This window comes from Panulirus ornatus, chromosome 15, assembly GCF_036320965.1.
Source record: "Panulirus ornatus isolate Po-2019 chromosome 15, ASM3632096v1, whole genome shotgun sequence".
In the NCBI taxonomy this organism is placed as follows: Eukaryota; Metazoa; Arthropoda; class Malacostraca; order Decapoda; family Palinuridae; genus Panulirus; species Panulirus ornatus.
In genome coordinates, this window is record NC_092238.1 from 31,894,131 (window position 1) to 31,917,976 (window position 23,846).

Consider the following 23,846-nt stretch of genomic DNA (forward strand, 5'->3'; position numbering starts at 1 on the left):
TGGGGCTGCATGGAAAGTTATTGTTGGTGAGGCTATATTGTTTGCAGTACAGTCTCATCAAAGAACTTTTCAATCCAAAGGCTTCTGCATTTTCCTGCTACCATAAGTAGTGTATCCTTGGGCTACAGGAGCCTTTAAAGTCCTAGGTGCACTAGGACTCCTTCATAAGAATTGGTCTTGGTGTAATTGTAAGTGAGAATAAATAAATTACATGTTATTTTTATCACCCTTTCAAAAACTTTTATAGCATGCTAAGTCAAACTAATAGATCTGCATTGTTTAGGTATTATCTTGGATCCTCCTTTGTGTACCTTGGATTCTCCTTTGTGTATTAGTGTTACATAAGCCAATTTGTGAATGTCTTTAATTTTGCTTTCATTCTGACATTTCCTTAGTAATATAGCAATATCATTGCTTTTGTTGATGCTGGTTTTTATCTTTTTTGGGGAATATGACCCAGATTCCATCTAGTCCTGAAGAAAGAGAGAGAGAGCACTTACTTACAAGTACTGATTTTGACATTTTGCTTTGAGGCAGGGCAAGCACATAAGATACAGCACAGGAAAATACAGAGTAGTGACATATGAGTTGTTTGACGTATGTGTTTGTCATTTGCTATATACAAAAGAGAGAGACTGCATGTTTGTAGATTGAAAGCCAGTAGCCCATGTGTGGATGAGGCGGAAAAAAATGACAACTACCTAGGCCAAAGGAGTGACACTTAACAGCTGCTGAAATGCTGGCTTGCCATGCATCCATCACTATCCCACTTGATCCCTAGTTGGGTATTACTGGTAACATACTGCCTAGTCAGTGACTTCCTACTACTTACCTGAGAGGGAGATGACACTATTTGTTATGCTTAAGGAAATATCTCACATGTTTTTTAAACCTTCATAAAAAAGCGATTGATATATAAATGGATTTCATGTGAATTTTTGAAGGCTGTGACAATGTATTCGTCATTGGTTCGTCTATGTAAGTGCTTTGTGTGATGAGAGCTTCGTCATCGATTTGTCATATTGTTAAGAAGGCCCTGGATAAATCTCTACAATACACCAGACCAGCCAGACTGTGGTGGTTACATAGGCTTGTGAGTCGTAGCCTCAAACAGCCTGGTTGACCAGCGACTCAACTCAGCAGTTTGGATTGAGCCTGATTTGTGGGGACAGATGACCTCCAAAAACATCATAAGGTAAATGTAAGGTAAGATATGGTATTAGCACACAGCAGGACTTCAGCTTTGAAAGAGCAAGTGCTTCTAAGTAGTTTCTTTGGCATGTATGATGTTGATAGTCTGCTGGAGGGATAGAGAGGGAACAAGTGCCCAGAACAATGTGCTTCATACATTTTAAAAGTTCTCAGAACTCTACTCCTCTTTTACTGGTTAGATAGTTCCTTTTTTTGTGGTCTCCAAAGGTATCTACTATGGCCTTTATTTTATGGTAGGTGAGTTGACATGGGCAGGTGAATCAATATTGTGATCAAGGCCTTCTGGTTTGTGCTACAAACATACTGCTCATCAGCATTACCAATAAGGACCCTCTGGAAAATGCCACAAGAACCTCTGACCACTGATCATGCTGATAACACTCCATTTAGCCCACCCCATCGGTATATTTAGTTATTCATTTTACTTGATCGCTGTCTCCTGCATAAGCGAGGTAGTGCCAGGAAACCGGAGAAGAAAGACCCATCCACTTACATACACACAACATATACATACATGCCCATATATGTACATATACATACTTATACGTTTACATATCATCATATACACATATACATACACACCCATATACAACTACAAAAATGTAAACTACAAAGAAAGTAGACTGGCCAACGTTCATGTAGTGCAGAGCAGCAAAGAACCACAACTTCATTATAAATGATTTCTCTTCCCTAGATCATGCAGCCTCACACTTCATCAACATCTCCAACCACACCAGCAAAAGTTTACACTACAAGAGCACAAAAGAAATACAGTCCAGATTTTTAAATAGAAAAGTCTCCATCAATAGAAATCAGAGAACAAATTCAAACTCTAAACAAAACCATCAATAATCCAACCATAGAAAGAAAAACTAAAATTGGCACTCCTTCAACACAGTGAATCACAAGACCCACAGCAACGAACTCTGGCACACATTAAAGAAAATCAACTTTCATCATACCAGTTCAACCCCCACTGATGAAGCAAATGTTCAGAGATCTTTCACAGCCCTTATTAAGTGGTAAAGGAACTAAAGTACTGGGAATGGCTAAAATCTCTGACATGTCTGTCTGTTTCCTTGCGCTACCTCGCTAACGTGGGAGACAGTGACAGAGCAAAATGAAATAAGAAATAAATGAAATATGTATATATATATATCCTTTTGAAGGAATAGTAGTTCCAACAATGTTATATGGTTGCGTGGCATGGGCTATATATTGAGTTGTGCAGAGGAGGGTGGATGTGCTGGAAATGAGATGTTTGAGGACAATATGTGGTGTGAGGTGGTTTGATCGAGTAAGTAATAACAGGGTAAGAGAGATGTGTGTTAATAAAAAGAGTGTCGTTAAGAGAGCAGAAGAGGGTGTTTTGAAATGGTTTGGTCACATGGAGAGAATGAGTAAGGAAAGATTGACCAAGAGGACATATGTGTTAGAGGTGGAGGGAACGAGAAGTGGGAGACCAAATTGGAGGTGGAAAGATGGAGTGAAAAAGATTTTGTGTGATCGGGGCCTGAACATGCAGGAGGGTGAAAGGCGTGCAAGGAATAGAGTGAATTGGAACGATGTGGTATACCGGGGTCGACGTGCTGTCAGTGGATGGAACCAGGGCATGTGAAGCGTCTGGGGTAAACCATGGAAAGTTGTGTGGGGCCTGGATGTGGAAAGGGAGCTGTGGTTTCGGTGCATTATTGCATGACAGCTAGAGACTGAGTGTGAATGAATGGGGCCTTTGTTGTCTTTTCCTAGCGCTACCTCTCGCACATGAGGGGGGAGGGGGTTGTTGTTTCATGTCTGGTGGGGTGGCGATGGGAATGAATAAAGGCAGACAGTATGAATTATGTACATGTGTATATATGTATATGTCTGTGTGTGTATATATATGTATACGTTGAGATGTATAGGTATATATATTTGCGTGTGTGGACATGTGTATGTGGTTGGGTTGGGCCATTCTTTCGTCTGTTTCCTTGTGCTACCTCGCTAATGCGGGAGACAGTGACAATCGCCACCCTGCCACACATGAAATAAAAACCCCCTCCCCCTCATGTGTGCGAGGTAGCGCTTGGAAAAGACAATAAAGGCCACATTTGTTCACATTCAGTCTCTAGATGTCATTTAATAATGCACCGAAACCACAGCTCCCTTTCCACATCCAGGCCCCACAGAACTTCCCATGGTTTACCCCAGACGCTTCACATGCCTGGGTTCAATCCATTGACAGCACATCGACCCCGGTATACCACATCGTTCCAATTCACTCTATTCCCTGCACGCCTTTTATCCCTGGGGATAGGGGAGAAAGAATACTTCCCACACATTCCTCACGCGTCGTAGAAGGCGACTAAAGGGGATGGGGGGGGTGGCTGGAAACCTTCCCCTCCTTGTATTTTAACTTTCTAAAAGGGGAAACAGAAGGAGGAGTCACGCGGGGAGTGCTCATCCTCCTCGAAGGCTCAGATATATATTATTATTATTATTATTTTGCTTTGTTGCTGTCTCCCGCATTAGCAAGGTAGTGCAAGGAAACAGACGAAAGAATGGCCCAACCCACCCACATACACATGTACATACATACACGTCCACACACGCAAATATACATACCTATACATCGTAGCGTATACATATATATACACACACAGATATATACATATATACATAATTCACACTGTCTGCCTTTATTCATTCCCATTGCCACCCCACACACATGAAATAACAACCCTCTCCCCCCCTCATGTGCGCGAGGTAGCGCTAGGAAAAGACAACAAAGGCCACAATTGTTCACACTCAGTCTCTAGCTGTCATGTAATAATGCACTGAAACCACAGCTCCCTTTCCACATCCAGGCTCCTCAGAACTTTCCATGGTTTACCCCAGATGCTTCACATGCCCTGGTTCCATCCATTGACAGCATGTCAACCCCGGTATACCACATCGTTCCAATTCACTCTATTCCTTGCATGCCTTTCACCCTTCTGCATGTTCAGGCCCCGATCACTTAAAATCTTTTTCACTCCATCTTTCCACCTCCAATTTGGTCTTCCACTTCTCCTCGTGCCCTCCACCTCTAACACATATATCCTCTTGGTCAGTCTTTCCACACTCATTCTCTCTATGTGACCAAACCATTTCAAAACACCCTCTTCTGCTCTCTCAACCACACTCTTTTTATTACCACATATCTCTCTTACCCTATTATTACTTACTCGATCAAACCACCTCACACCACATATTGTCCTCAAACATCTCATTTCCAGCACACCCACCCTCCTCCGTGCAACTGTATCCATAACCCATGCCTCGCAACCATATAACATTGTTGGAACCACTATTCCTTCAAACATACCCATTTTTGCTTTCCGAGATAATGTTCTCAACTTCCTCACATTCTTCAATGCTCCCAGAATTTTCGCCCCCTCCCCCACCCTATGATTCACTTCTGCTTCCATGGTTCCATCCGCTGCCAAATCCACTCTCAGATATCTAAAACACTTCACTTCCTCCAATTTTTCTCTTCAAATTTACCTCCCAATTTACTTGTCCCTTAACCCTACTGTACCTAATAGCCTTGCTCTTATTCACATTTACTCTCAGCTTTCATCTTTCACACACTTTACCAAACTCAGTTAACAGCTTCTGCAGTTTCTCACATGAATCAGCCACCAGTGCTGTATCATTAGCGAACAACAACTGACTCACTTCCCAAGCTCTCTCATCCACAACAGACTGCACACTTGCCCCTCTTTCCAAAACTCTTTTATTCACCTCCCTAACAACCCCATCCATAAACAAATTAAACAACCATGGAGACATCACACACCCCTGCCGCAAACCTACATTCAGTGAAAACCAATCACTTTCCTCTCTTCCTACACGTACACATGCCTTACATCCTTGATAAAAACTTTTCACTGCTTCTAACAACTTATGTCCCACACCATATATTCTTAATACCTTCCACAGAGCATCTCTATCAACTCTATCATATGCCTTCTCCAGATCCATAAATGCTACATACAAATCCATTTGCTTTTCTAAGTATTTCTCACATACATTCTTCAAAGCAAACACCTGATCCACACATCCTCTACCACTTCGGAAACCACACTGCTCTTCCCCAATCTGATGCTCTGTACATGCCTTCACCCTCTCAGTCAATACCCTCCCATATAATTTCCCAGGAATACTCAACAAACTTATACCTCTGTAGTTTGAGAACTCACTTTTATCCCCTTTGCCTTTGTACAATGGCACTACGCAAGCATTCCGCCAATCCTCAGGCACCTCACCATGAGTCATACATACATTAAATAACCTTACCAACCAGTCAACAATACAATCACCCCCTTTTTTGATAAATTCCACTGCAATACCATCCAAACCCTCTGCCTTGCCGGCTTTCATCTTCCACAAAGCTTTTACTACCTCTTCTGTGTGTGTGTGTGTGTCAGAGGTGGAGGGAACAAGGAGAAGCAGGAGACCAAATTGGAGGTGGAAGGATGGATGTTTGTTGATGCAACTGGTGGCAAATTTGAGTTAGGAACTGCAAAAGTTAGTGTCTGAGTATGAGAAAGTGTGTCTAAGGAGAAAGTTTGGAGGAATTATGAATAAAAGCAAGGTTGTTTGGTTTGGCAGTGTAGAGAGACAGGTTAGTTGAGTTGTGAGTTTGAGTGGCAAAAATGTGGGGGAATTGAAGAGATTTAGATACCTGGAATGTAGTTTATGGCAAGTGTTATAGGATAGGTGAGATGGGAATGTTTTGGGAGAATTGATCTTTGTGTAGAAAGAGAGGTTACTACTCAAGAGTGTGAAACTTGGTATGTTCAGAGGTATGGTAATCCCAGTGATGTATGATGTGAGGCATGGGCTGTAGATGAGAATGTATGGAAGAGGTAGAATGTGTTGGAAATGAAATGTTTTAAGACTGTATGTGGTATGAGGGGGGTTGATCAATTAAGTCATGATAGGGTAAGCAGGAGGTGTGGTAATGAGAAGAGTGTGGTTGAGAGAGAGCTTAAGAGGGTGTGCTTAAATGGTTTGGACATTAGAAGAGAATAAGAGAGATGAGGTTGACAAAAATGGTAAATAGGTTAGAAGTGGATTGGACAAGGAGAATGGGGAGACCAGACTGGAAATGGAGGGGTGGAGTGAATATGATTATGAGTGCCCAGGGCTTGAACATTCAGGAAGATAAAAGGTATTCATGGGATAGAAAGAATTGTAGCAGTCATATGCACATGGAAAGGTCTGTGTGGGGCCTGGTTGTGATAGGGGGGTTAAGTTTTTTGAGACATTGCATATGAGAGCTAGAGAATGGTTATGAATGAATGAGGCCTTTTTCTTCATCTGTTAGTGGCACTACCTTGCTAATGCTGGAAACACTGCATAAACATGGAGCAATGTGGTTTCAGGAGTGGTGGAGGATGTGTGGATTAGTTGTTTGCTCTGGAAAGTGTGCTTGAGAAATACTTAGAGAAACAGGAGGATTTGTTTGTGGCAGTTATGGATCTTGATAAAGCATATTATAGAGTTGGTTATACTCTCTCAACCCAGCTCTCATTTACCCTCGCATTGAGCCCTGCACCTTCCTCTTGATCTAATGTCACTTCCTCTTGACCATCTAATCACTTACCCTCCTTCCCTGTAGTTTATGCCCATACAACTTTCTTGTTTCTGTGATCAACAGCTAACTTTCTCATCTCACCACTTACTACCTTTTCTCACATGCCCACATCCCACCCTCAGTATGTCACACTCTTCTCTCATGCTTGCGAGCATTGCATTTCTAAATACCTCTTTTTCCTTTCCCTGTCTGGTATTTATGCTTACTTTCACCTTTTACTATTCTTTGCTGAGTCTCTTCAGGTTTTTCATGGGAGTCTCTTTCCTAAGTTCACTTATTTGCATTACCTTATTACCATCCATATAATTCCCTTCTTTTGTAAAGTCTCTACATACTTTAACTCTTGCCTTGGACAGGCAACCAGCAGCCCCTCTCAGCACATTGACATCCAGAAGTCTCTCTTTAGCATGCCTATCATTTAGTACGTAGTCTAATAATGCTCACTCACCATTAACTCCCCTCACCCACATATGCTTTGTTTTTTCCTCTTTTTAAGCCAGGGCTTCCAGTCACCAGTCCATTTCCAGCACACAACTTCACAAGCTGTTTTCCATTTTCATTCACACTGGGTATCCCTTGCCTCCTAATTATACCCTTAATTGCGACATCACCCATTCCTGGTTACAGATCACCCATCAGTATTACATGATCCCTCGCATCAGAATTGCTGATAAACCCAATTATCCCCCCAAACACCTGCCTCTCTCCCTCAGTCCTATTTTTACCAGGTTCATATGCACTAATAGTTATTCCCTCTCATATTACTAGTTTCTTATGAATTGTCACCTCCTCTCATATTCCACTTTCATTACCACTACATCAATCTTAGGTTCACTTCCTTACACACTCACACATTTTGACAGCTCCTCTTTCAGCAAGATTGCCACTCCACTTGTTGCTTTTGCTTTCACATTAATCCCAGACATTGCCCATAAGATTTTCCCAAACAATCCATCCCCTTTTCTTTTGGGTCTCGTTTTGCTCAAAGTCAGAGCATCCAGGTTTCTCTCCCCAGACATACTAAATATCTCTCACTTCTCATCCTGGTTACATCCATGCACATTCAGACGTCCCAGCTTTGGAGAGGATACACACACACACACACACACACACACACACACACACACACACACACACACACACACACACACACACACACACAAACACAGACAGACAGACAGACAGACACACACACACACACACACACACACACACACACACACACACACACACACACACACACACACACACACACACTTTCTGACATGCAGGTGATACAATGATGGTATTCTTTCTGCTCTGACCATGTGGAGACTGAATTTATTGCTCAAGGGAGGTGCTTAAGAATTAGTGGGATGCTTGTATTGTGCCATTGTATAAAGGTAAAGGAGACAAAAATGAATATTCGAGTTACAGAAGTGTAAGTTTGTCTGGTATATCTGTCAAGTTTTATGGGAGAGTAATGCCTAAGAGGTTGGTTGTATGCTCAGAACATCAGATTGGGAAGGAACCTTGTTTCTTCAGAAATGGTAGAGGATGTGTGGATCAGATGTTTGCTGTGAAGATTGTGTTCAAGAAATATTTATTTAGAGAAAATAGAGGGATTTTTTGTGTGGCTGTTATGGATCTGGAGAAAGCATCTGATAGGGTCGTAGATATTGTGTGGAAGGCATTATGAATATATGGTGTGGAAGGAAAGGTACTGAAAAATGTTCTTGAAAAGATTAAGAGGGTGAATGATTGCAAATGAAGTTGGTTCTGCAGCAAGGGTGTGTAATGTCATCATGAGGAGGTAAATGTGACAGTTTTGAGTTGAGGGGCAGGCTAACATCCTTTTAGGGGTGTGGGGTGGGGTCTGTGAGATGAGTTGGCTGTTTGCTGTTGCCTTGGCTTTGGTCGTAGACTCAAGAAAGAAACTGCAATATCTAGTTTGGGAGAGTGTAAAAAGAGAAAGTTGAGAGTCAGTTGTGGCAAGTGTAAGCTTAAAAAGGTTAGGAGGGGAGAGAGACAGGTTGGTTGGAGTGTAAGTTTGTGTGGAGATAACTTGGTGGAAGTATAGTGTTTCAGATAAGTGGGAATGGACACAACTGTGGTTGGAACCCCATAGAATGGGTTCTGGGGTTGATATATATGTTCATACTTACTTATTTACTGCCTTACTTTCCAGTCCCAGGATCCCTTTCTCTGGGGCTCCTGCAGTGTTCAGAATGCTGTTTGTGTCAATGTAGCAGAACCACTTTTTTCCGAGTGCAGGACAAATAAGGCTCATGTTTTCTGTGTCTTTGCAGTGGAAGTTAAAGCTTGGCAGAGGATTTTTATTTGTATAATCAGTTTTTGAAATGTTGGAAAGATGTTTGGTTTCCAGAACACAGACAAGAAAGCATGATTCTTACATGCCTGAGAAGTGCAGTTTCAGATGGGTCTGTATCTGGTGGAGTGAGATTGAAGACTGGGTTAGATGGGCAGTTATTTTAGTTTTTGAATCATTATGGTGTGTATGTGTTTTGTTACTGACAAGTTGGGGAAGAGGATGTGTAAATGTAGAATGTTGAAATGTGAAGCAGGGGAAAGCTATCTTACATCTACTTAGGGGCTATTTATTGGCTGTGAAGTGTCTTGGTTGGTAAGGGCTTAGTGCTGTTTCAGCTAACAGAGCCTTGACCATGTTGAATTGAGAATGTATTGGAGATATTTTAATTGAATTGTTCAGATGTTGAATGATTGTGTTTGCTAGGCAACCTGTGATTGTTCTGAGTGCCCTGTTATGTGTGGTTCACCTTTTTCTTTTTTTAACCAGGCAGGTGGGGCATAGATTAATGTGGAGCAGATGAAGTATTTGTAGAGGATACCAAGGGTATATTTTTATATTCAAGCTGTTTCTAGTATTTTTTATGGGGATTTAGTGTGTTTATGGCCTGTTATTGGTGGTTGTTTTTTGGGGAGTGAATGTCCTTTTTGTATTGTACATGATACCTAGTATGGTTGGAGTTTTCTTAAATGGGAGTGATTGATCATTGAGGGTTATAGGAAGGTGCAGGTTTGATTTATGTCTATTTGGGATTAAGAGGAAGACAATGGATTTTTGTGGGATGTTGACATCCTTTTTTTGAATGAGCCAGTATTCTAATTGAATGTTACAGTATTGTCTTTTTTTATAGTTCTGTGGTGTGATCGTTTTGGTCCTGTGCATATAAGAGGACTCTCAAACTGTCATTTGTTGGAGGTAATGGGAATTCATATAGAAACACGAAGGAAAAGATTGAAGAGGGTTTTAGAAAGAACTGCTCCTTAGAGCATTCCATTACAGAGCTTGAGGATTTTAGAGGTGAAACCCTTGCAAATTATTCTGGCTTGATAGCAAGCATTGAAGTTGCCAAAACATTATTATTTTTTTTATTTTTTTTTTTTATGGAGGGGTCAAGCCTGTTTGCAGATGATACAGTGTTGTTTGCTGATAGTGGAGGAGATGCAGAAGGTTGTAAATGTGTTTGATGATGTGTGTAAGCCTATGTATTTGTAGGTAAATATGAGTAAAAGTAAAATAATGATGTTTGAAAGGAAATAGAGGGAAATTATAGATTTTGTAAAACCCAATAGAAAGAGAAGAAAGTGCTTTAAACTTTATTATAGATATGAGGGAGAAAGACTGGAAGAGATGACAGAATTTAAGTATTTGGGAGCTATCTCAGGTGAGTTTGGTGATATGGAAGGAGAGACAAGGGAGGGAGCAGTGCGGGATACCAGAGTCATTGGATTCCTCAATAAAATGATGAAGGATAGTGGTGTAAGTATGAAAGTTAAGAAAGGATTAATTTGGTGTGACTGGGTGAAATGAAGTGAATAAAGAGGGGTTGTATGAGAAACTTGTTTTGGCAAGGAATGCAAAGGGAATGAATTGTCGAGTGGTAGAGTATGTGGAACATGATCCTTTGAGGTCTGTTTGGACATGTGGAAAGAATGCAAGGGAGTTTACAAGGAGAGTGCATGATGGTATGATATTACAGTTGTTTAGAGAAGATAACTGTGATATGGGGAAGTAGAGTGGAAGAATACTAGAGGGAGAGAAGTGGGGTAAGAATGCACAAAATGTGAGGGAGGCATGTTAGGACAGGGATAAGTGGAAACTCTTGCAATGGCCATCCCCTTAATGGAGTTCTCAGAGGGAATGCAGGTCAGAGATATTGATAGATAGGTATTGTCAAGTATCTTTTATATGAGAATATGTCAGGGACAGTGTCAAATACTTTGTTGATAACTATTGTAACTAGTATATGTACTCAGCAGAAGAGGGTGTTTTGAAGTGGTTTGGGCATATGGAGAGGATGAGTGAGGAAAGATTGACCAAGAGGATATATGTGTCGGAGGTGGAGGGAACAAGGAGAAGAGGGAGACCAAATTGGAGGTGGAAAGATGGAGTGAAAAAGATTTTGTGTGATCGGGGCCTGAACATGCAGGAGGGTGAAAGGAGGGCAAGGAATAGAGTGAATTGGAGCGATGTGGTATACCGGGGTTGACGTGCTGTCAGTGGATTGAATCAAGGCATGTGAAGCGTCTGGGGTAAACCATGGAAAGCTGTGTAGGTATGGATATTTGCGTGTGTGGGCGTATGTATATACATGTGTATGGGGGGGGGGGTTGGGCCATTTCTTTCGTCTGTTTCCTTGCGCTACCTCGCAAACGCGGGAGACAGCGACAAAGTATAATAAAAAAAAAATATAATATAATGTAGGAATTGTTACTGGATTCTGCCTGCATTCTGCAGGTGGATACTGCTGTAGTTAAGGTTGTATTATTGTCAGTGGATGAAGGGGAATATAGTCTTGTTGAGGAACTTTGTACTCCAAAGGAATCCATCATATCTTGTTTCTGTTTGTAGCACAGCCTTGAAACTGTAAGCCCTGAGTGGGGTCCTGGAGTTAATGATTAGTTTGTTATTTATGTAGGAGTGTACATATTTTCCATTGTTTTTTGTTCAGTGTTAAGGTAGTTCCAAGTATTGATTAAAATAGTGGAAATAGATCTGATTTTTTGAAAATTCTGAGTTTTAGTTCCTAGGCTATCAAGTTCATTCTAAACCAATCATGGTAGAATGCGAGGAGTCCGCTATTTTATTATTGCATATGTTTCTCATAATATTAGGTCTGGAGTGATTTTTTTTTTCATTTTTTTCCCAGAACTGAGTGCGCAGTGGCTGAGTGGTTAGAGTGCTCGACTGCAAAGCCTGAGGTTGTGGGTTCGAGTCCCGCTTGCGCCCACTTTGGAAGGTGCGCCCCCACTTCACCCAGCTGTAAATGGGTACCTGGTCTATGTGGGAATCAGAGTTAGTTAGGTGTAGTGCTAGCCACGTTTATTCGTTACGTATGATAGGCTAAGAATTTGATGTCCTTTAAATGAATCTCAGTGCCAGACCATTAAGGACCCTCATGAAGAGGAGCAGTTTATGCAAGTAAAATCAAAGATTGATTGCATTAATGATAACAGATGTGTGGAAAATTTGAAAAAAGTCTCCTTAAATGTTTTTTGGATTCTGTCTCAATGATTCATTATGCCACAGTTTTACTGAAGATATTGTGAGAATGTTGGCTGTAGGTATTGATAAGCAAAATACATGCCTTCAACATCATTGAAGGGGTGTGTAGCACCACCACAAGTAAGGGGGAAAAGCTTATCACATTTACTGTGATTAAGAAAAAATGGAGGGTTCCTGTACTTCAGCATACCCTAGTGGGATCTTCCTCTGGTGATAAGCATAAAGATATTGCAGTTAGAAAAGTCCAAACCTCGGGAGCTGTAGAATGGTGAGATAGTAACACAATCACTTATTTTTTTGAAGATAGATGCAGTGAAACTCTTTCTGACTCAGAGGACAATATATGCTCAGTTTTTATGTTTAGAGAATGACAGAAATTTTGTACAAACAGTCATGACAGATTCTTTGTCTAGAATAGGTGAACAATAGAATGGACATAAAGGGTTCATGTTTGCCAAGTTTGAAAACTTGCTTAGAAAAGTGAATTTAAAAAACATTGAGCTTTGGTGGGGTAGTGGTGAGGATTGCTAGCTTAAGTTCTTGCACAGACTTGCCTGATTTTGAAAAATGGGCACATCAGTCAGTCCACATCCAACCCAGCTGTTCATCCTCCCCTGAGGGCTAATCAGTAAATGATTTAGGCTGCTCTGTGTGTGTGTGTGTGTGTGTGTGTGTGTTGTGTGTGTGTGTGTGTTGTGTGTGTGTGTGTGTGTGTGTGTGTGTGTGTGTGTGTAATGACCTATTTGTACTGTATGGGGAGGGACCATTTTATATTCATGGGGCCCCATCCCTTGAACATTTTCAACTATCATACTGCTTCTTACCTTTATTTATGCTTTCATCGTTAACCATGTTTTAAGTGATTCTTTTTCCCATTCATTAACCTTGCTAATAGTATAGAAATACTTCTTTACATTTTTTGAAAAAGATTTCTAGCTTAATTTTGTGTTATGTCCTTTGGTTGCTCTATTTTTACATCTTTCAAAGAACGTCTCTGTTGACATCTTTGATATTTTGAAAACTTACTGGTTGTGATCAGATGACCCATCACTTTTTTTGCATTCGTCTGTCTTCCAAGGTGGACATATTTAAGGCTTCTAGCCTTTCTCTGTAACTTAGCTCTATTAATTCAGGTCCAGATATGTTGCCTTCTTCTGGACCTTTTTTATTAGCCCTTTGTCCTTTTTCAGGTGCAGTGCCCAAACTGGCTAGGCAGATTCTTTTGTTGGCCTCATGTAGGATATAAACAACTTGCTAAACATGTCATTATCAACATAAATGAAAGTTATTCTAATATTGGCTAGCAGACAGTTGGTCTCACTGTTGTTGGTACTATAGTGTCCTCTTTGTAAAAAGTTTTGAAACTTTTTCTTTATTTCCTCATATATCTACATCATCCAATACAGTTCTTCCTGCTGAATCCAGTAGCCTGATTAGCTGCTTTTTAATACAGTCTGTTCTTGATGAAGTTATGGAAAATTTAGATTTTCTCATGCTTTGAACATTGATTAATGTCCACAAAGAAGAAAGTTTACTATTTGACATCTTTATTTAAGCCTTCCTTCCCACCTTCTTAGCATTCTTTTACTTTCTAAAGCAAGAGGTACCCTTTCATTTTAAGTTTCACAGAACCTTTCACCACAGTGCCATTGCTTCTGAACTTCATGTTCCAATCTGTGTAACTGTAGAAGTCTTTGAGGTCTGTGTAGTTTTCAGGATAGTGTATCCTCTTTAGTTTTTGTTTCACCTCACTGTTTTAACTACCTCATATGCCACATTATCACACTTGAGTGTTACATAATCCATTTTTCCAGTTGCTGTATCATATATAATTTTCTTGATATCCAAGTTAGTATGTGTAAAGATAATGTCCAGAAATGTTGGTGTATCAGACCCTCCCATCTTAGTGTTTGTTAACATGTTTACATAGGAAATCTTGCTGTGTACACTTTAAAACGTGTCCCCATTTCTTTCTAACACCATGAGAATTTAAACTCCTCCAGTCTATCTCTTTATGATTGAAATCCCTTATCATCAGTACTTTTATGATTTTTGAGAGTTGCATATTTTTACATCTTCCTGTACCTTCCTGATTGTTCCTTCATTGTTATATTGTATATTTGTTCTAGATTCTTACACTTCTTTGGAGGATTATATGATATTAATGTCACTATTCATTCCTTTCCTACAGTTACTGTTAGCATTTTATGTTGTCTGAATGAGAAATCCTTAATTTTTTTGTGAAACTGCCAGCTATCTTTTTTTAAGAAAGCCATACCTCCCCCTCCTTTGCTTTTTCTTTCCCTCCTTACGATCATTTATCTCTCTGGGCAGAACAGGTGTTATCTTACTCTTTAGTTAGCTTTGTTTCCACAGTTCCAACAATATCAGTTGCATTTTCCCTAATGTGATCCTTAAGTTCCAACTCTTCACCATTGACTAATTCATTTCTATTTGTATGCATAACTCTCACTGTGACATTTCCATTGCTTAAAATTCTTGATCAGTACTTTGTTCTGGCACAAGTGTTCTGTCCTTTTAATCACATTTGGCATCTCTTGATTATTTTTGGCCATCTGACTTTATTTTTTCCTTTAATCCCTCTCCTCCCCTACTTTGTCATGTTTGATGAATGCATTTCTGAATCCTTTTTTGCTTTAAGTTTCTTTACATACTGCAGTACCTCCTGACAAGATGACTCTAAAGAAATCATCACTATAATTGGACATTCTCTTATTTTTTTATTATAACCACCCATTCTTATTTTTAACTTTATTGCTGAAATTGCATCTGGCAATTACACAGCCTCCTGTTATCTTTTTATGAGCATTTCTTCTTTATTTCCCTAACCTTTCTACCTGGTGTATACTTTTCATCAGGCCTGGAAATGATTAAAGATTTTTGTCTTTCAGCCACCTGGTTTATTAATCTCTAACTTGTTGTCGCCAGCTTTATAACTAAGTCCAGTAATTTTGTTTCATCAGCCTCTTTGTATCTGGCTTTCTCAGGAATCTCCCTTTTTGCTAACAAGCACTGATCCTGTATGTTCTGCACTTTCTAAGCTTGCCTTCTGCTGAATCATAAACTTTCCAGATTGTTTTTTAAAGATGGCATATTATTAATATCTACTACTTTGATCAATCTCCTGGGCTTTGGTACAATAGCCCCAGGTTCCTATTCCATTGCATCATTCATCATGTTCAAAATATGTTGACTAGCCCCAGAAACTGATCTTACCCCTCCCACTAGACTGTTTTCATTAGTTTATATATCTTGTGTTTTAGACAATACCTCCAGTTCAACATTTTCTAAGATATACAGAATATTCCCTTCTAACCCTTCTTGTTCTTTGGACATTTTCTTTTCTTTTCTTTGGTTATGCACCCTTTGATCTTTCTCTGGATGAAAATCTGTGTTCATGCTCTTTTACTTGATTATTTAATTCTTTCACCTTCCATCTCATCTCATGACACCCTTAAATTGATTCATTATTTTCTTTTAATTCCTCCTGTAGTTGTGTTAACTTCTGGTCTTGTTTTTTTAAAATTTCCCATAACATCTCCAGGATTGTATTTTCTGAAGGTTCCTCTTTCATTTTTCCCTGTTTCCGTGTGGGTTTTCTTATTACTGACTAGTCTTGATATATTCCCCATTTGAGTCCATACCAGATAGCAGTATAATTTGGAACAAAAAGAAGACATTTTACTTAGCTCTGTTACTGTTTGTTGGCAGGTTTGTCTTAGCTTTTGTGTCTAATTTGTTTGCCTTGTGTGAAGACCTCAGCCTTCTCTCTTTTTTTTTTAGCACAGTGTGCTAAAGGTCTTAGATAACCTGCCAAGGTAATACTAGTAAAGTAATGAAGCTTTTTAGCACAGAATGGCCCAGTTATGGGGTGAATTTCAATTGCTAACTGACATTGAGGGCAGCCTTTTGTTTGCCTGAAAGGTGTTCTCCTTTTTTAAGTCACAGCTGCACTGTTTTAGTGTATAACTTACCTACACTTATTCACTTCACTCATGTTAGCCATTCAGTCTCTCGATAATTGGATATCCTTAAAAATGCACAGTAATAAGATAAACTGACTTTCTGAAGTTGGCAGCATTCTTGGGCATTCGAGTAGAATTTGTGAAACATACACTCTAAAGCTCACTCAGACTTAATGCCCAGTGCATAAATCACTCAGGGGCCCTCTTACATACTAAAAAAAAGTATATATTGGTTTCATGAGCTGTATACCTTCCAGAATCTTGAAATATTAGAGAATATTGCCTAGAGATATTCTCTTCAGCTGCATCTTACCTCCCCGCCACACATGGAACGGCACCCCCTAACCCTGTGGGTGTACAAGGTAGCACCATGAAAAGACAACTAAGGCCACATTTGTTCGCACTCAGTCTCTAGCTGTCATGTGTAATGCTTCAAAACCACAGCTCCCTTTCCATATCTAGGCCCCACAAAACTTTACGTGGTTTACCCCAGACGCTTGACATGCCCTGGTTCAATCCATTGACAGCTTATTGACCACAGTATACCACATCGTTCCAGTTCACTCTATTCCTTGCACGCCTTTCACCCTCCTGTATGTTCTGGCCCAGATTGCTCAAAATCTTTTTCACTCCATCCTTCCACCTCCAATTTGGTCTCCCACTCTTCCTCATTTCCTCCACCTCTGACACATATATCCTCTTTGTCAATCTTTCCTCTCATTCTCTCCATGTGGCCAAACCATTTCAATACATCCTCTTCTGCTCTATCAACCACACTATTTTTATTACCGCACATCTCTCTTACCCTTTCATAACTTGCTCGATCAAACCACCTCACATCACACTTTGCCAAGCTCGGTCACCAACTTTTGCAGTTTCTCACCCGAATCAGCCATCAGCGCTGTATCATCAGCGAACAACAAATGACTTGCTTCCCAAGCCCTCTCATCCACAACAGACTGCATACTTGCTCCTCTTTCCAAATATCTTGCATTCACCTCCCTAACCACCCCATCCATAAACAAATTGAACAACCATGGAGGCATCACACACCCCTGCCACAGACCAACATTCACTGGGAACCAATCACTTTCATCTCTTCCTACTTGAACACATGCCTTACATCTTTGGTAAAAACTTTTCACTGCTACCAGCAACTTACCTCCCACACCATACACTCTTAAAACCTTCCACAAAGCATATCTATCCACCTTATTATATGCCTTTTGCATGTGTGATACACCAAAACCATAGCTCCCTATCCACATCCTGGCCCCACAGACCTTTCCATGGTTTACCCCAGGCACTTCACATTTCCTGGTTCAGTTTATTGACAGCACATCGACCTTGGTATTCCACATTGTTCCATTTCACTCGATTCTTTGCACGCCTCTCATCCTCATGTATGTTCAGGCCCTGATCACTCAAGATCTTTTTCATTCCATCCTTCCACCTCCAATTTGGTCTCTTGCTTCTCCTTGTTCCCTCCACCTCTGACACATATGTCGTCTTTGTCAATGTTTCTTCACTCATTCTCTCCATATGTCCAAAGTATTTCAACACACCCTCTTCTGCTCTCTCGACCACTCTCTTTTTATTTCCACATACATTTCCATATATATATTTATTATTTATTTATATTATACTTTGTTGCTGTCTCCCGCGTTAGCGAGGTAGCACAAGGAAACAGACGAAAGAATGGCCCAACCCATCCACATACACATGTATTTACATACAAGTCCACGCACACACATATACATACCTATACATCTCAACGTATACGCATATATATACACACACAGACATATACATATATACACATGTACATAATTCATACTGTCTGCCCTTATTCATTCTCGTCGCCACCCTGCCACACATGAGATGAAAACCCCCTTCCCCTGCATGTGCGCGAGGTAGCGCTAGGAAAAGACAACAAAGGCCACATTCGTTCACACTAAATCTCTAGCTGTCATGTATAATGCACTGAAACCACAGCTTCCTTTCCACATCCAGTCCCCACAGAACTTTCCATGGTTTACCCCAGATGCTTCACATGCCCTGGTTCAATCCATTGACAGCACGTCGACCTTGGTATACCACATCGTTCCAATTCACCCTATTCCTTGCACACCTTTCACCCTCCTGCATGTACAGGCCCCGATCACTCAAAATCTTTTTCACTCCATCTTTCCACCTCCAATTTGGTCTTCCACTTCTCCTCGTTCCCTCCACCTCTGACACATATATTCTCTTTGTCAATCTTTCCACACTCATTCTCTCCATGTGACCAAACCATTTCAAAACATCCTCTTCTGCTCCCTTAACCACACTCTTTTTATTATCACCCATCTCTCTTACCCTTTCATTACTTACTCGATCAAACCGTCTCACACCACATATTGTTCTCAGACATCTCATTTCCAGCACATCCACCCTCCTGCACACAACTCTATCCATAGCCCACACCTCACAACCATATAACATTGTTGTAACCACTATTCCTTCAAACATACCCATTTTTGCTTTCCGAGATAATGTTCTCGACTTCCACACATTCTTTAAGGCTCCCAGAATTTTCGCCCCCCTCCCCCACCCTATGATTCACTTCCGCTTCCATGGTTCCATCCGCTGCCAAATCCACTCCCAGATATCTAAAACACTTCACTTCCTCCAGTTTTTCTCCATTCAAACTTACCTCCCAATTGACTTGATCCTCAACCCTACTGTACCTAATAACCTTGCTCTTATTCACATTTACTCTTAAGTTTCTTCTTTCACACACTTTACCAAACTCAGTTACCAGCTTCTGCAGTTTCTCACATGAATTAGCCACCAGCGCTGTATCATCAGCGAACAACAACTGACTCACTTCCCAAGCTCTCTCATCCACAACAGACTGCATACTTGCCCCTCTTTCCAAAACTCTTGCATTCACCTCCCTAACAACCCCATCCATAAACAAATTAAACAACCATGGAGACATCACACACCCCTGCCGCAAACCTACATTCACTGAGAACCAATCACTTTCCTCTCTTCCTACACGTACACATGCCTTACATCCTCGATAAAAACTTTTCACTGCTTCTAACAACTTGCCTCCCACACCATATATTCTTAATACCTTCCACAGAGCATTTCTATCAACTCTATCGTATGCTTTCTCCAGATCCATAAATGCTACATACAAATCCATTTGCTTTTCCAAGTATTTCTCACATACATTCTTCAAAGCAAACACCTGATCCACACATCCTCTACCACTTCTGAAACCACACTGCTCTTCCCCAGTCTGATGCTCTGTACATGCCTTCACCCTCTCAGTCAATACCCTCCCATATAAATTCCCAGGAATACTCAACAAACTTATACCTCTGTAATTTGAGCACTCACCTTTGTTCCCTTTGCCTTTGTACAATAGCACTATGCAAGCATTCTGCCAATCCTCAGGCACCTCACCATGAATCATACATACATTAAATAACCTTACCAACCAGTCAACAATACAGTCACCCCCTTTTTTAATAAATTCCACTGCAATACTATCCAAACCCGCTGCCTTGCTGGCTTTTATCTTCCACAAAGCTTTTACTACCTCTTCTCTGTTTACCAAATCATTTTCCCTAACTCTCACTTTGCACACCACCTCGACCAAAACACCCTATATCTGCCACTCTTATCATCAAACACATTCAACAAACCTTTAAAATACTCACTCCACCTCCTCCTCACATCACCACTACTTGCTATCACCTCCCCATTGGCCCCCTTCACTGAAGTCCCCATTTGTTCCCTTGTCTTACACACTTTATTTACCTCCTTCCTGAACATCTTTTTTTTTTTTTATACTTTGTCGCTGTCTCCCGCGTTTGCGAGGTAGCGCAAGGAAACAGACGAAAGAAATGGCCCACCCCCCCCCCCATACACATGTACATACACACGTCCACACACGCAAATATACATACCTACACAGCTTTCCATGGTTTACCCCAGACGCTTCACATGCCTTGATTCAATCCACTGACAGCACGTCAACCCCGGTATACCACATCGCTCCAATTCACTCTATTCCTTGCCCTCCTTTCACCCTCCTGCATATTCAGGCCCCGATCACACAAAATCTTTTTCACTCCATCTTTCCACCTCCAATTTGGTCTCCCTCTTCTCCTCGTTCCCTCCACCTCCGACACATATATCCTCTTGGTCAATCTTTCCTCACTCATTCTCTCCATGTGCCCAAACCACTTCAAAACACCCTCTTCTGCTCTCTCAACCACGCTCTTTTTATTTCCACACATCTCTCTTACCCTTACGTTACTCACTCGATCAAACCACCTCACACCACACATTGTCCTCAAACATCTCATTTCCAGCACATCCATCCTCCTGCGCACAACTCTATCCATAGCCCAAACCTCGCAACCATACAACATTGTTGGAACCACTATTCCTTCAAACATACCCATTTTTGCTTTCCGAGATAATGTTCTCGACTTCCACACATTCTTCAAGGCCCCCAGAATTTTCGCCCCCTCCCCCACCCTATGATCCACTTCCGCTTCCATGGTTCCATCCGCTGCCAGATCCACTCCCAGATATCTAAAACACTTCACTTCCTCCAGTTTTTCTCCATTCAAACTCACCTCCCAATTGACTTGACCCTCAACCCTACTGTACCTAATAACCTTGCTCTTATTCACATTTACTCTTAACTTTCTTCTTCCACACACTTTACCAAACTCAGTCACCAGCTTCTGCAGTTTCTCACATGAATCAGCCACCAGCGCTGTATCATCAGCAAACAACAACTGACTCACTTCCCAATATATATATATATTTTTTTTTTTTTTTTTTTTTGCCGCTGTCTCCCGCGTTTGCGAGGTAGCGCAAGGAAACAGACGAAAGAAATGGCCCAACCCACCCCCATACACATGCCTTGATTCAATCCACTGACAGCACGTCAACCCCGGTATACCACATAGCTCCAATTCACTCTATTCTTTGCCCTCCTTTCACCCTCCTGCATGTTCAGGCCCCGATCACACAAAATCTTTTTCACTCCATCTTTCCACCTCCAATTTGGTCTCCTCTTCTCCTCGTTCCCTCCACCTCCGACACATATATCCTCTTGGTCAATCTTTCCTCACTCATTCTCTCCATGTGACCAAACCATTTCAAAACACCCTCTTCTGCTCTCTCAACCACGCTCTTTTTATTTCCACACATCTCTCTTACCCTTACGTTACTTACTTGATCAAACCACCTCACACCACACATTGTCCTCAAACATCTCATTTCCAGCACATCCATCCTCCTGCGCACAACTCTATCCATAGTCCACGCCTCGCAACCTCCGACACATATATCCCTTGGTCAATCTTTCATCACTCATTCTCTCCATATATATATATATATATATATATATATATATATATATATATATATATATATATATATATATGGAGAGAATGAGTGATGAAAGATTCTCTCCATATATATATATATATATATATATATATATATATATATATATATATATATATATATATATGGAGAGAATGAGTGATGAAAGATTGACCAAGAGGATATATGTGTCAGAGGTGGAGGGAACGAGGAGAAGAGGGAGACCAAATTGGAGGTGGAAAGATGGAGTGAAAAAGATTTTGTGTGATCGGGACCTGAACATGCAGGGGGGTGAAAGGAGGGCAAGGAATAGAGTGAATTGGATCGATGTGGTATACCGGGGTTGATGTGCTGTCAGTGGATTGAATCAGGGCATGTGAAGCATCTGGGGTAAACCATGGAAAGCTGTGTAGGTATGTATATTTGCGTGTGTGGACGTATGTATATACATGTGTATGGGGGTGGTTTGGGCCATTTCTTTCGTCTGTTTCCTTGAGCTACCTCGCAAACACGGGAGACCGATAAAGCAAAAAAAAAAAAAAAAAAAAAAAAAAAAATATATATATATATATATATATATATATATATATATATATATATATATTATTATTATTATTATTATTATTATTATTATTATTATTATTATTATTATTATTATTATTATTATTTTTTATTTATATTTATTTTGCTTTGCCGCTGTCTCCCGCATTAGCGAGGTAGCGTAAAGAAACAAACGAAAGAATGGCCCAACCCACCCACATACACATGTATATACATACACGTCCACACACGCAAATATACATACCTATACATCTCAACATATACATATATATATACACAAACAGACATATACATATATACACATATACATAATTCATACTGTCTGCCTTTATTCATTCCCATCTATATATATGTGAATATATATATGTATTTACATATTTATACTTTGTCGCTATCTCCCATGTTAGTGAGGTAGTGCAGGGAAACAGACGAAAGAATGGCCCAACCCACCCACTTACACATGTATATACATACACGTCCACACACGCTCATATACATGCCTATACATCTCAATGTTTACATATATATATATATACACACACAGACATATACATATATACACATGTACATAATTCATAGTGTCTGCCCTTATTCATTCCTGTTGCCACCCCACCACAATGAAATGACAACCCCTCCCCCCGCATGTGTGCGAGGTAGCACTAGGAAAAGACAACAAAGGCCACATTCGTTCACACTCAGTCTCTAGCTGTCATGTATAATGCACCGAAACCACAGCTCCCTTTCCTCATCCAGGCCCCAGAAAACTTTCCATGGTTTACCCCAGACGCTTCACATGCTCTGGTTCAATCCGTTGACAGCACGTCGACCCCGGTATACCACATCGTTCCAATTCACTCTATTCCTTGCACGCCTTTCACCCTCCTGCATGTTCAGGCCCCGATCACTCAAAATCATTTTCACTCCATCTTTCCACCTCCAATTTGGTCTCCCACTTCTCCTCGTTCCCTTCACCTCCGACACATATATCCTCTTTGTCAATCTTTCCTCACTCATTCTCTGCATGTGACCATACCATGTCAAAACACCCTCTTCTGCGTGTGAAAGAGAGACTTTTGGATGTTAATGTGCTGAGAGGGGCAACTAGAGGGATGTCTGATCATTATATTATGAAGGCAAAGGTGAAGGTTTGTGGAAGTTTTCAGAAAAGAATAGAGAATGTTGGTGTGGAGAGATTTGTGAGAGTAAGTGAGCTTGGAAAGGAAGTACCAAGAGAGATTGAATGCCGAATGGAAAACGTTGAGAGCAAATGACGTAAGGGGAGTGGGGGAGGAATGGGATGTATTTAGGGAAGCAGTGATGGCTTGGGTATAAGATGCCTGTGGGATGAAAATGGTGGGAGGTGGGTAGATTAGAAAGAGTTGTGCATTGTGGGATGAAGTAAGATTGTTAGTGAAAGAGAAGAGAGAGGCGTTTGGACAATTTTTGCAGGGAAGTAGTGCGAATGACTGGGAGATGTAAAAAAGAAAGAGGCAGGAGGTCAAGAGAAAGGTGCAAGATGTGAAAAACAGGG

At 40.7% G+C, this 23,846-nt stretch overlaps 1 protein-coding gene across 2 annotated transcripts in view; it reads left to right on the plus strand.

The window, feature by feature from the left end:
* Positions 1–23,846, plus strand: part of LOC139753823 (protein FAM76A-like) — a 148,130-nt gene that overhangs the window by 69,281 nt on the left and 55,003 nt on the right. Inside the window, exon 5 of one of the 2 annotated variants that reach the window (XM_071670726.1) lies at positions 12,010–12,099. The exons of the other annotated variant lie outside the window; for it this stretch is intronic. Within the exon in view, the coding sequence (XP_071526827.1) occupies positions 12,010–12,099 (90 nt within the window). The remainder of the gene's footprint in view (positions 1–12,009; positions 12,100–23,846) is intronic. 2 annotated transcript variants of the gene reach the window in all.